General features: G+C 42.6%; 1 protein-coding gene across 1 annotated transcript in view; it reads left to right on the top strand.

The window, feature by feature from the left end:
* sdk2a (sidekick cell adhesion molecule 2a) overlaps positions 1-14668 on the top strand; it is an 81661-nt gene that overhangs the window by 44901 nt on the left and 22092 nt on the right. The window contains 13 exon segments of the mRNA XM_034142386.1: positions 1144-1250; positions 1502-1649; positions 4544-4677; positions 8864-8975; positions 9389-9579; positions 9838-9921; positions 10056-10250; positions 10722-10838; positions 11108-11275; positions 11725-11827; positions 12656-12832; positions 13207-13343; positions 13994-14141. Of these exon segments, the coding sequence (XP_033998277.1) occupies positions 1144-1250; positions 1502-1649; positions 4544-4677; positions 8864-8975; positions 9389-9579; positions 9838-9921; positions 10056-10250; positions 10722-10838; positions 11108-11275; positions 11725-11827; positions 12656-12832; positions 13207-13343; positions 13994-14141 (1821 nt within the window).

Raw genomic sequence — 14668 nt, 5'->3', positions numbered from 1 at the left:
CTCTCACGTGGCTTAGTCTCAGGGTCTGCTTTGCAGGCCAGCCCTCTGCTTGTTATTCTTCACCAGCCCTGATCAAAGAGGAGAACTGGAATCCATTTAATCAGACTAGACCCCCCCCCCTATCCACCCCTTCCCTGAATTGCAGTGCAGGGGGAACATGGCAGGGGTGGATTCCTCACTCCTAAGTGGCTGTAGCAAACCAATTAAAGGGGACTCAGCTCTGGGGTTATCTACCTATCATTTCACACACACCATTTAACATGAATGCACATCAGGGGACAGACAGTGTTATGGCCGCACAGGACTAACAGGTGAGAGTTGCTTGTGTGATTTGATTAAACGCACGGAAGATACAGGATAACTAGAATGGCTCTCAGAAAAAACCTCCCCCAAGGAAATGCTGCCTTCACGTGCTCCTCGGATGGCCGCATTTCCCCACTTGAGAAGACGTTTTTCAGACTTTGGTGTGTTTATGACAAAAGAAAAGGTGTTGTATTGTATTGCTCAGTGCCTTTTAAAAACAAGTTGAAAGCTGTTTCCTGGAATTGTAGGGAAATCATTTTTCTGATTATTCCAACACCAAATGAATGCAGCACAAATACTGCAATGCTAACAAATGTAAATGTCAATGCCCCTTGAATGGAATCCGGTTTCAAAAGGTAGGTATCCTTGAACCATGCTAAACCCGAGTTTCATAAACAATCTGGCCTGTCGTTTTTTTCTATAATCCCACTGACAGCCAGAAAAAAAAACAGACTGACAAAAAAAAAACACAACCTCCTTGACAGAGATAACAATGTTTTGTTTTTTAGTCCTGCCAGCAAGAAACTCTCTATGCTGTTTTTCTTCACAGCTGGCCTTCAGAAGAAGAATGTTTTTCTTTGGTTTACCACCTACTACATTATCACTGAATCACACTTCATCTCTGCTCTGTTATATTCCTGAATTTAGAAACATTTATGTCTCATACAGTATATAAGTGGGACCTTAAATGCAATTTAAGCTGTTTCAGGTGCCCAATGAAACATCTCGATTTAATTTAGCATCTTGAGTGTGAGGGATAAAAGCGAAAAGATGACAAATATTTGCTGTCTGTCATTCTGATGATGACTAATGGATCTTTGTGTTGTGTATACCCATTAGGTACCTGATGCCCTCGCTGGACCGGTCGCATGCTGGCCACTACCGCTGCATTGTGAGGAATCGAGTGGGAGCTATAATGCAGTGCAGTACGGAAGTGCAGGTTGCCTGTAAGTGTTGGTTTATTTCCATACATCCAATAGTCTAAGAGGAAGAAACCGTTTTTATTAAAGGGTTGTCAAGCACAGTATGTGGATGAGTCACTGAGTAAAGAAGCTTATTCTTTGAGAAAGGTACATACTGTACTGTAATGTGATAATTATGACAATCTTTTCTTTCCCTTCTGCTGGATTCATTTCTAAAATGTTCTCTTCTTGTATTAATTCTCCACTTCTTACACTGTATTTTTTATGCCTGCTAGATATCGGTGGTTTTGTGGAAGTGGAGAGGTCTCAAACTGTATCTCAGGGTGAGGGCGCTCTCATCCACTCACCGCGAATACACAGCTTCCCCAGGCCACAGATCACCTGGTTCAGAGATGGGCGTAAGATTCCCTCCAGCAGCCGAATGTAAGTCTACTTTGGTTAGTTTGGTGTGTGGTGTGTGCAATTGTGTGTGTTTCTCTTTTTGTCTCTGCTTGTGTCTGAGCAATAGCATATATAAATATATATATAAATATATATAGTTGTCGATGAACGTGAGCTGCTGTTGAAGCAGAACATCTTTCACTTCAGAGAATTCCAAGAAGTTCAATACCGCTCACAGATTTTCTCCAATACCACCAGCTCCATGAGTGAAGTTTAGCAGAGAAGTTGATGAACAAATGTTGGCTCGGGCCCAGTGTTCATCATTGAATCACCTCTCAATGATAAAGCGGGTTATTATATCGCCCCTATTGACTTTGCAGGCGGAATGATTGAAGGGAAGAGATAGAGAAGGCAGCAGGGGAACCAATTAGACTAAATTGGACAAAAGGCCTCAATTGATGATATGTTTGACTGACAGCTCTCACCCCTGGGTGGATTTGTGTGTAGGAGGGTTTGTGTGTGCATGTTTGTGGGAAGAAAATGTGTGAGGCTAAATGTGCACAGTGGGAGACTGTATATCTGTATGGGCTTTGCTGCGAGCCTCATTGTGTGTAGTAGCATTTCTTTCTGCTCACTGGATTCGTGCCTGTTCAAAAAAGAAATTTCCCCTGAAGAGACATTGTGAAGCATGAAACCTGAAATTAATTTTGATATTCAGACAAATAGAGGTAGGCACAACTTCTCAAATCTTCTCATGCATTATTCAGCAGCTTAGCTCTACCATGCCATAGCTGACATGAAGACTTTCACCCTGAGTTTTATGCTCCTGCTTCAAGAACGGATCGGTGCGTGTTACTTCTGCCTGCAAGGCCAACAAAAAAGGTAGCACAAGCACAGAGTAAAAACCTCAACCCCTTCTGTTAATGATTCTGCCCATTCCACAGCCAGTAACTATGCAGCTGACTCTTATCAGAAGTGAAGCGGTGAATCTTTGCTCTGTGACAATGAGAGCCACTGACAGGACACTTTGCATTTACCGCTTGTTTGCCTGCTTTGTGTCAGGCCACATTGATATTCACAGGCGTGTATGTGCATGTTGTTGTTTGTGTGTCGGTGCAAGTGTCTATTGACTCTGTGAGCGTCACAGCTCTTAATTGTCCAGGAGTGTGTCTGTTTATCCTGCAGCGATCAAGCAGATGCTGACAGATACGAAGAGCCTAATCTGGCCGTGTGCTTACCGTCAGCTCTCATTTAATGGGCCCCTCTCAAACATTTGAGCCTATCAGCCTAACCAACATTTAGCCATACTCGAGAAGGATCTTAAATGAATAGCTCGGTATTTTTTCAAGCTAATTGCTCGTGTGCAGTTTTTACAATTATCACAAATGTCAAGTCAATCTTGAGCCTAGAATACACTCCTCTGATCAGGCAAGCCAAAATGATGCTCACACATTATATCAACTTTACATAATTTACAAGATATAGCTGTGTTTATTGCTAGATCATTGACTTTATGTGCTTACCCTTTTAGCGTCTGTCTGTTGCAATTATTCATCTCATTATACACTGGGGTAGGTTGCACACAGATTGGCTTTGACTGTGGCTTTTAGACTTAAAGGGGACCTATCATGCAAAATGCACTTTTGTACGTCTTTTATACATGAATATGTGTCCCCGGTGTTCCAGGGAACTCACCAAGTGTCAGAAAACACAACCCTCTCTATTTTCCTCCATACCCAAATCTCTAAAAAAGGGGCTGCAACGGATCTGATAGAAACTGATCCAAATTTGAACACTGTCCTGACGTCAGGACAGTGGCGCTACGGCTATTGGGCCAACTCCACCAATCAGGAGGAGACAGCCACGGCCATTGCCGTTCGAAAGCGCTGGAGACGATGTAGTACATATGCCAGGCCAGTAGATGGTGCTGTTCTCACAGAATCAGCCCTTGCAAAAACAGAGCTAGAAATTGTCAAATTGAGCAAAATGAGGCATGGCTAAAATGCATGATCTGTTTGGTATTTTGAAAAAAAAAAAGTATAAATATGCCTTATATAGGTATGGTCCTACACTATATTATTCAAATATAGCATGATAGGTCCACTTTAAAATATGTAGACATCTAAGTTCAAAGCTCATGAAAGACTTATTATTCTATCTAGATATATTAAGTTATTTTCAAGACTCGCCTCAATTAGTTTTACTGTCTTTTACTTGTTGTATTTATACCCGAAAACTGTGAGTTTCAAATAAGGAGAAAGATCCAGAACGATTCATTTAAGACACTGCAGTACCTTGAAAATGAAAGTGCTCATAAAAGTTGTTTTTGTGTGCTTCTTTGCAGACATAATTTATGAGTAAGGGTGTGTGTGTGTGTGTGTGTGTGTGTGTGTGTGTGTGTGTGTGTGTGTGTGTGTGTGTGTGTGTGTGTGTGTGTGTGTGTGTGTGTGTGTGTGTGTGTGTGTGTGTGTGTGTGTGTGTGTGTGTGTGTGTGTTGTGTGTGTGTGTGTGTGTGTGTGTGTGTGTGTGTGTGTGTGTGTGTGTGTGTGTGTGTGTGTGTGTGTGTGTGTGTGTGTGTGTGTGTGTGTGTGTGTGTGTCAGTTTACCCTCGAGATTTATTGACTGCGTGAAACAACTACTCACTGGTTTAATGATAAGAGCGTGTGTGTGTGCTTGTCATATGTGTGAGCGTGTGTGTTTTTTTGTGTAGGACACATCTGTAACGCACACCCGTTGTCTGGGGATGTCTGATTAATAGGGAGCTGGATTGGTGACCCCATTTTGATTTAACTACTTTCAATGCTACCTAAAGTCGTTTGTGTCTTTATTACTGTGAAGCTGAGTTTAAGTGAGTTCCATGGGAATAAATGTAAGGCAATGCAATGTCTATAAAAGGTATCTTGAACTGGTGTGTGCATGAATATTTACTCATACAGTGCCATCACCCTGGACAACACGCTGGTCATCCTGTCCACTGTGGCCCCTGATGCGGGACGCTACTACGCCCAGGCGGTCAACGACAAGAATGGGGAGAACAAAACCAGTCAGCCCATCATGCTGACAGTGGAGAGTGAGTACACATACAGATCCATGTGATAAAAATGTTTTCTCCCACCCAACAAAACACACCGCACTAGCGGGTCATTCATAATATGCATTAACTGGATTTTGCAGGTGATAATGGAGTTTAAAAAAGTTTTGTTCATCATATTATTTTTCAGCTCAACACCTGTTTATTGAACAGCAGAGATCGCAAAAGTACACACATCCTTTACTCAAGTAGAAGTACAGATACTCATGTTTAAAAATACTCTGGTAAAAGTACTGACTAAACTTCTTTACTCAAGTAAAAGTAAAGAAGTATGGGCTTTGAAATGTACTTAAAAAAGTACCCATAACTACCAACTGTTTTAAAGAGTAACTGACCTCCCTTTATATTAATGGAACAATAATGTCATTGTTAGCTAATGAATGTTTCGATGCTGAACAACGGCAAAATGACAACGTTTTCATTGGTCCCTCTTCTTTAGAGAAGACCAGGAAGTGATGGATACACGGATCGTGTTCAAATCAATAAGCACGCAATGACTCTAAATAATAATGATCACGCCACCAAACACAGATTCAAACTAAAGTAAGGAACCTGTTTTGAAACAGTTCGAAGTAGAAAATCTCAGGTATTTGTGTTAGAAAATGTAAGAAGTAAAAAGTCGCCAGAAAAACAAGTAGGAGTAAACTACTGAAAACCAGAAAAATGTACTTAAGTACAGTAACGAAGTATTTGTACTCCACTACTTCCCACCTCTGTTGAACAGAGCAGCTACGTACACAACAGGTGCTCAGTAAAAGACAATCAAAACTGAGGTAGCGCTCTCTACTGGCCGCCCATCATATCAGCCCTTTCTGCCGCTTCTTCTTCCCTCCCTTGCGAAAAACAGATATAATCATACCCATTTCCTTCAATGGTCGTCCTCTCATTAGGCAGTCGTCCTCCTCCGACCTCTGTCTTGAGAAGTGAAATACAGTCACGAGGTGTGTGAGGTGGAGCTCCTGCAGCACCTCTCTGACTGTCTCGGTGTACAGACCTATAAAGTGGACCTTCAGTTTAATCGTACCCCACAAAAAGCAGATTTATGAAGATGACACTGAGCACACAGGGAATGATTCAACACACACACACACACACACACACACATACACATTTCTCTCAGATGAGAAGGTCGATGTCACTTAAACATGCTCACACAACTTCAAAATAAGTTTGGCAATGCTCCTGCATGTGTATCGTTACATCATTAGTGTTTAGCTGAACCTGATGCTTCCCCATCCTCCCACCTACTCTCACCTTCTTTCATCTGAACAAAGTTATTCATATTCTACCACCCACTGTTTCTTACTTTCAACTAGACAAAATGACTTGCTGACTACAACTAAACAATTTAAGAAGCCACTAAAATGTATTTCCAAGCAGGCTATGAAGATATTTGTGGTAATATTTCAAACCACACGCAAATATTTGATAAAAGACATCAGAGGATCCCATGTGATTTGAATGAGTTATTTAATGTGGTTTTGACTATCAAATGAGAATTTAACCTGCTCCCATGTGGAGCTGCATATTTTTAATAACAGCTTCTCGCTCGCTTCAGCATCTGCTCATCATATTGTTAATACAGTGTTTGTAATTCAGTGCTCAATACGCATGACACAGCAATCTGTCGGGACCAGATATCACTGAATATCACTGAATCTGACCTTGCGGATCACACAACCGTATTTTGCATCTGAAAGTCAATAAGGTTTTTACTGTTGCATTTGTTCATTTTGCAGTTGTGAATAAAAATAATATGCAGCGGAGGGAGCGAGTTGTTCCAAAGGGAGCATACCAATGAGACAGAGATGAGTCTTATAGCAAAAAGCAAACTGACACTGGCTAACACTCAAAGTGGGCAGACATTTTGCATTTTGCTTTGCTTTCTTGCTTTCATATTTCTTCTTTAGACTGTGAAATTCTCTACGGTCGACTTGTGTTTAAGATTGTCTTAGGACACAGACATATGTTAACAATGTGTGGACATTAGTATCAGGAACTTGCTATGCGGGTCACCACGTTGTTTACTTTTCCCTTTTAATTAGAAGATTACACACTTGAGGTATTCTCAACACTGAGAGTTTATGAACTGCAATACATTAATTAGTCTCTGCCAAGAAACCAATCACGTCTTCCGGAAAATAAAATGAGTTATTTGACTCGTCTAATGGATTTCCAGCTTTCATTGTGTGATTGGCAAACATGGACCATATTCTCAGCCAAATATTATGGTATTTAACTTAATTTAACAAACTGGTTTAATTTGTACATTTACACACATCTGTAACACATTGGATAACCCTTTAATAGATATTAAAGTCTAATGTCAGCACTCTATTTGAAGGGGATTATTTCACAGTGGTTCCCCAAAAGGACTGCCAACTTGTGCCTTATTCTTCTTCTCTTGCTCTTCTTGGTAGAAAATGAACATTAGCGCTGACACAATGTTTCCCTTTTTCTCCCCATCAGTCGATTCTTCTTCTCCTTCTCCTCTCTCTCGTCTATTTCTTCTCCACTACAACACTATATGTCAGGAGCTCAGAGACCATAAGACCCACACCAATCAAACTTTCCACATAATCTTGTCCTTTAATTAAGAATAATTAAAAACGACATAAATCAGCCAACTGCTAGTAATCTTACATTTTAGCCAATAACTTCTAACCCAAGTGATTTTTCCTCATAAATCATTTGGACTTGGTCAATCATTGCATCCTTTTTAATTTGTTCTTTTTCAATTCCTGACTCCTCTGATGACTTGACAACAAGCTGTTTTACATGGATTTATTGGTCCTCACTTCGCAAATAAATGATAACGTCAATAATGCCCTCAAGATGATGTTTGCACCGCCGTGATGAAATGCTATAATTCTAAATCCTTTCATTCGTCTGCAGCGTAGCAAAAATTGATCTATTTACTCATCAATCAATGGGTTAATCATCCGCCTCAAAATATTTTCTTTTGAATAACACACACTCAAGCAGTCCATATTTATCATTTCAAAACCCTATTTTGAAAATAAAAAAATGGAGGTATGTTGTGAGTTTGTCTTCGATGTTTTTGTTGTTGTATATGTCACTAAAATGGTAACAGCGGCTTCATTTAACTTTGTCTTCTTTTCCTTCCTACAGTAGCTGCTTGTTTTGAAGCTGTAGGGTGGTTAAAAGTTAGCTTATATAACTACTTTAAATACAATTAGCATCTTTGATCTACATTTGCACCCAAGACATTCATTCAACCCTCAGCTTAACAGATTTTGGCATTTCACTTAAGAATATATGCTATGGGAGCCCAAGAAACTATCTAATTTCACATTGTAAATTGTATTTTCACAGCAACCTATTCACTTTATTTAACTGGCTTTGAAAAAAATGCGCTGCAACTGGAATCGTGATTTCACACCCTACAGATGGAGACTAGAGTGAAGCAATCAAAAGGAGAGCAGAGCCAAACAGCAATAAGCATCAGGAGGGCTGCGCCTACATCCAGGCAGTATTTGTACAGGAAGCGTTGTCATTACACCGCTGAGATTCCACAGAAGTGGGACTTGAAAGGGTATAATTTACAATGAGGTTGCTCAAAATAGCAATAATGATAATAAAAACTTGATTAGGGGGCCTATTAACCTGGAGAATGAGCACAAGAACACAAACATGCGAGCGTACTGTACACACACACACACCATAAATCCGCTGTAAACGCACAATCACTCAAACACATACAAGCACACAGGCCCCATACCCGTACTCTGGGGAGGTGGGGAAAATGAGATCAGATTCACAGAGAGATCACTGATTGAGGGCAGTGAATCGATGGTTGGCTGGAGGCTCTGTGAACATTGTGAGTGATGGTGCTGCATTTAATCGCCTTTTGTGTTTGTCTCAATTATGCTACATAATGGCTTCTAACACCTGGGCTAACACTGTGCTCAGGAAATGCTGTGTGCTCTAGAAAGAGGATTTAAAAGTAAAGACAGGGGTGTTAATAGTTAGGCGGTGGCATGCCGGCTACTTGCTGGTGGTAGTGACACATTTTTCTCTATGTAAGGATGTAGTCATGCTCAGTTGGCCGTGTCAGGCAGATGCACATGCGTAATCTGAGGTCTGCTTATGGTTTATAGATTGTTCACGCTTTTCTATCTTCTTCTGTGTGCCTGTGTGATAGATGTGGGAGGACCTGCAGACCCCATCGCCCCCGCTATCATCATCGCCCCCAAGAACACCAGTGTAACCATAGGGAGAAACGAGGCTATCATGGAGTGTGTCGCTAACGCAAGGTAAGTGCTAACACAGTCAAGTACTGAGGAAAATATACACACAGACAGACAGATGCACATTATCAAAACACCTCTGCCATTTCTCACCTCCACATCCAATATTTTATAATTCAAATGAATCTTGAAACCTTATGTTTGAACATGATAGAAAAGTATTTTGTCCGTCTCTCATTTTGAGGCTGTCCTCCATTCTTCCCTTTGATTCAAGGCTTTGCTCTGTTCTCCCTATCTCGCACAATCTCACTCCTGAATTCTGACTATTATCTCCAATTCAAAGACTTAATCAGAATGACAGATGTATCCCATTGCTCCCCCGGTGCTCCGTAACCTTGAAAAAGAATATAAATCTGTATTAACAACCCAAACTACGCTTTTATAACGCTTTCTCTCCTTTTCATCTTTTTCTCCTACAGACCCCTCGTCAAAATGAGTATTACTTGGAGGAAAGACGGGGTATTGGTTAGTACAGGGATCCGAGATTTTGGCCGTAGATTGGTCATCAGTTTGCCTGCAGTCAGTGATAGTGGCTTCTATGAATGTGAGGCGTCACTCCGAAGTAGCAGCGTCGCCTCAGTCACTGCCGGGGCCTTCCTGCACGTTCTAGGTAAACAACCAACAGCTTACATGTTAACTAGCAGCCTGAATGATCCAATATTACATCACCATGATAACCCCCATGTTGAGAGAACATTTTCTTGCCATTTTAAACTTCAATAATTCAGTTGATGTTGTTATCCAGAGTGTTGCAAATGCTTGTTCACCAGAGAAGGGTCGAGATAAAAAGCCAGACAAATGTTGAGTTGTTTTTTAGTTGGCTTTAATGCAGCAATGTTTTATGCTTTTTTTCCCTTCTTTGAAACAGAATATCCTCTGTTTGTGAAAGAGCCTCCAACTCACATCAGTGCAGAGATGGAGAAGGTGGTGGATATCCCCTGCCAGGCACGAGGTCAGTGCTGTTTGTTTATCTGCGTGCTATTGCATGTGTGAAGATGCAAGAAAGTATGAAACAAAAACAGAAGAAAGAGCACAAAGGGGTCACAGTGACAAAGAAGACAAATAATCCTATTCCTTCCTCTGCAGGCATGCCGCAGCCAGACATAGTGTGGTATAAAGATGCAGTGCCCATCAGCCCGGTAAAGATCCCCAGGTACAGGGTCTTGGTGGGAGGCAGTCTCCAGATCAACGGTCTCCTGCCAGACGACACTGGGATGTTTCAGTGCTTTGCCCGCAATCGCGCAGGAGAGATCCAGACAAACACCTACCTCGCTGTTACTAGTAGGTCCCCTTGAAAATATCTCAAAGCTATCTGCACGTCTGCTTCCTAATTCTGCTCATCCTCCCCTTTCTGTTCCTTCCCTTTTTTATTCTTAAATCCACTCCTCTGTTCTCATCTCTAATCCTCTTTTCTCCCCTCTCTCTGTCTCGCCTCCTACACCCACCTATCTATATATCTCTTCACATTGACAGATTTGTCACCTTGGATGCTCGGGCAATTATTGGCTATTTTTGAATCAGAGAACGTGCAGCAGAAGCAGAGAGATGAAGGGGCCTTGTCAGATTCTCAGTGCTGTCCCTGAGAATGAGACCTGACAGCCGCTTCTTTTGTCAAGTCTATTAAGCGCTCAGCTGGCGCCTGCTTTGTTAGGGAGAAAGCTGTTTATGTCTCTCATTATCACCCCTGTCTCACCTGATTGTGTTCCTCCGTGTGCTTGTGTTTCTGTGCGTGGCTGACCCCTCCCCTCCCAGGTATTGCGCCCAACATCACCGCTGGCCCCTCTGACAGCGCCGTGATTGACAGCATGTCAGTCATTCTGCATTGTGAAACGTCAGGAGCCCCACGGCCAGCCATCACATGGCAGAAAGGTGCGTGGGCTAACAGCATGAGGTGTTGCGGTTGGGGGTTTATTATGCCGCGTTTGGCCTTGTCAAAGCAGATGAGAGCCATGGAAAGGATTCAAAATATGCAATTTCTCCAAACAAGCTTTATTGCCTTACACTTCGCTGCACTGCTTTCCCTCCTGTTTGTTTTCCCTGACATTTCTCCAATACCCTAATCTCTCTTTCTCCCTGTTCCCCCATTTTTTCCCTGTCTTCTATCCCATACCATCAATCACTTCCTCCCTTCCCTGCAGGTGAACGTGTATTGGCGAGTGGCTCTGTCCAGCTGCCTCGGTTCACCCTGCTGGAGTCAGGCAGCCTGCTAATCAGTCCCTCTCACCTGTCTGACGTCGGGACCTACACCTGCATGGCCAGTAACTCCAGGGGGATAGATGAGGCTTCATCTGACCTACTGGTCTGGGGTAAGAATAACACAAGCTGGATACTCTCTGTCTCTGCACATCATTCTAGTTGCTTGCATCTTCTGCCAACCCTGTGTCCTCATTTCATATTATGTCCGGCACAGATGTCAAATACTGCAAACTCTGACTCCAAACTAAATCTCAAGAAGCACATTTATTTTTTAATCCATTGCTTGTTTACTTAGATGCAGTAAGTACCTGGTTGCTGGAGGTCATTGTCAAGATATTATGAGTGTATAGTTAAATGACTTTTACTCGTTTTCTGAGCTTAAATTCGTTTTATCAGTCCTTGGAAAGCCTTGCAAAATACTTCGCCCAATGGTTGTATAGTTTGATTCACTCTGTTACAGAAAGACATTGACTGAAAGATGAGTCCAAGTCCAGTAAGCTCTGTTCAATCTGCTGTTCAAACATAGTCTCTGAATAACAACCTCGGTGTGTGTTTGCAGCACGTACCCGCATCAATAAACCGCCACAAGACCAGAGTGTCATCAAAGGGACCAAGGCTGTTATGACATGCGGTGTGACCCATGACCCCAGTGTCACTGTGAGGTAACGATAACACACATTGAAATATTTGTGGGAATATTGTCAAATGTATTGTCTTTTTTTTTTTTTAAATCATGTACAAATGTCCTCACATTTAACCCTAACCATTTGTTAGCAGCTAATACTTAATGCAACCCAAGTTTCGAAAACAAGCTCGGGTTTAACGTTGCACTTAATTAGTTTATCAAATCAGCAAGAGATCTTGTAGTGTTTATCCACCCTTATACGGCCTCCTATGGGAAGATTTTGAGGAATTAGACCATCGCTTCTCCTAACTCTTCCGACATTCTTGATCATGATAGAGTGTGTGCACATGCATCTGTCTCAGAGGGAGTGAGATGATGTCTGTAGAGCCCAGTGATTAGAGTGCTTGTCACCTGTGGGCCCGAGGCATTGATCAGATCTCGGGGTAAACGGATGAATATGTAAACAGAGTAATAACTTCAGACAGCGCCCTTTAATTAAACGCAACGCAGAGGAGATTAGCTGGAAAGCCCGAACAGTCGCAATTAATCACAGGCGCTCCTGGGTTGTGCATGCGCATGTGTAAAGTGTAAAGATGGGCCTGGGAAGCATATGTGCGGTTGGGATTATGACAAGAGAAAAAATGCATGGAGGAGAGTTTTTGTACTGTATGTGTGACAGAGAAAGATGGCTTTAAGATTGAAATCCCTTTCCCATCAGCCTCACAAGGCTTTTCATCGGTGTCAGCGCCTTCTGTGCTTTGCTGTATGAACTGACGCAAAGCAAACGGATTTGCTGTCACCATACGCAGAGTGCGAGTGTGTGTGTCTGTACTACTCTTATATTTGTATATGAATGTACCTCCAGGTACGTGTGGGAGAAGAGCGGCTCGGTGATTGACGTGAACACGTCCCCACGCCTGAGGCAGGATCCCGACGGGACCCTGCACATCTCCCAAACGTGGTCGGGTGACATCGGAACATACACCTGCAGGGTGACCTCAGTGGGGGGCAATGACTCCCGCAATGCCCACCTCAGAGTCAGGTCTGCATATTTGCCTTATGTCTGCCCTGTCTTATCTTGCCGTCTGTATTTTTTCCGGCTTATTTACGCCCTACCGGGACATGATGGATGGATGTTTCCCCCACTGTTGTGGTTTATCGCTGCTCTCCTCTCTAATCCATCAAACCCTCTAATATTTACAATGCAATGCTCTCAGTTTGGCTGTTTAATGCTGTTATTTGCTGCCTCTCTTGTCTGATTCAATTTCTCTTTATCACTTCGTCCCTCTCTCTCTCTCTCTCTCACACACACACACACACACACACACACACACACACACACACACACACACACACACACACACACACACACACACACACACACACACACACACACACACACATACACATACACAGGCAACTGCCCCATGCTCCAGAAAATCCAATAGCAGTTCTGAGTACGACAGAGAAAAGGGCCATAAACCTCACATGGGCCCAGGCCTTCGATGGCAACAGCCCCCTGATCCGCTACATCCTGGAGGTCTCCGAGAACAGTGAGTGGCTCAGTGAGATTCTCTTCAATAAGGCAACAGTGTCTTGTCTTGTTTGTCTTATTAAAGTCATTATTGTGTCTTTGTTGTTCTGCCTTGCCTTCCCCTCTTGATATATATTACGCTTTCATTGTGTCCCTAAGATTGGCAGTCGCATCCTCTTACCCTGAGCAATCAGAATAACTCAATTGCCTCACCTGTTCTCTTCCTTCTCAATGATCAGGGGAACCAAATCATGTTGATGCCTAATGCTCTTGTCTTGCTCTCTCTTGATAAAATCAAAGGAGTCGGAATGCTCTCACCCATATAGAGAGTAAATAGTTCAGCTATTTCTCATTGAAGCTCAGGCTTACTCATAAAATGACAACTCATTAAGAGGAAAATGAATCCAAGGATGCAGATGGGGATCTGGTTTGCGGATAATTTAATTTCAATCTGATATTTAGTGGACGTGTATACAAAATAAATGACTCAGTTTTTATCAGTAGCTGCAATATTATTACTGGAAATGAAATGGTGTGCAATAGCTAAGAATAACAATGATTTATATTTGCTGGATAGATTTTTCTCAAGAATGTTCCCAAGCAAGGTCATTTACCACTCATTTGCTGTTGCTTACAGCTCTGTTTATTTGTGTGTTTTCTCCACCGCAGATGCCCCTTGGACGGTGCTGCTGGCTAATATTGAACCAGAGTCTACCGGGGTCACTGTTGGGGGTCTCATCCCGGCGCGCTCGTACCAATTCCGCCTGTGTGCCGTCAACGACGTGGGCAGAGGCCAGTTCAGCAAGGAGACTGACCGGTGGGTTAGCTGCATCTACTGAATATTAAATATGTTGCTGTGTAATGTGAACACTGGCGAGAACAACATTGCACTTCGGCGACTTTCACAGTTCTGGAACAACTTGTTCTCGTCCTTCGTCATGGCGTTTCAATAGAAAACGGTTATTTCCTGTATGTCCACTATTTTCTGTCTTCTCTCCTGCGGGAGTGAGTGAGAGATGAGCCAGCTTGGGGACGGGTCTTTTCAAGATAAAACTGTGAATGAGCTGAAATTGCGCTTTGTGAAGACTTGATGGGAGCGCTGACCCAGCTTCATCGCTCTGCCTCCTATTAACTGTCGGTGCTGTACTGCATAGTAAAATACAGAGAGGCTTGAAAGAGGCAGAGCTTCCCACAGACTCCAATCTCGAGTGTAACGTTCATCATCATACTGGCACACCCCACGCACATTCATACCTCATAATGGTTCACCTAAACAAACCGCTGTCTGACCTTGTACGCATGAACACAACCAATTTGCTGATTTTATATCTGCATTACTCCCTC

Source organism: Trematomus bernacchii, unplaced genomic scaffold, assembly GCF_902827165.1.
Source record: "Trematomus bernacchii unplaced genomic scaffold, fTreBer1.1, whole genome shotgun sequence".
NCBI classification, from domain to species: domain Eukaryota; kingdom Metazoa; phylum Chordata; class Actinopteri; order Perciformes; family Nototheniidae; genus Trematomus; species Trematomus bernacchii.
The sequence above is the reverse complement of the archived record's forward strand: the minus strand, read 5'-3'. Positions and strand labels throughout refer to the sequence as shown.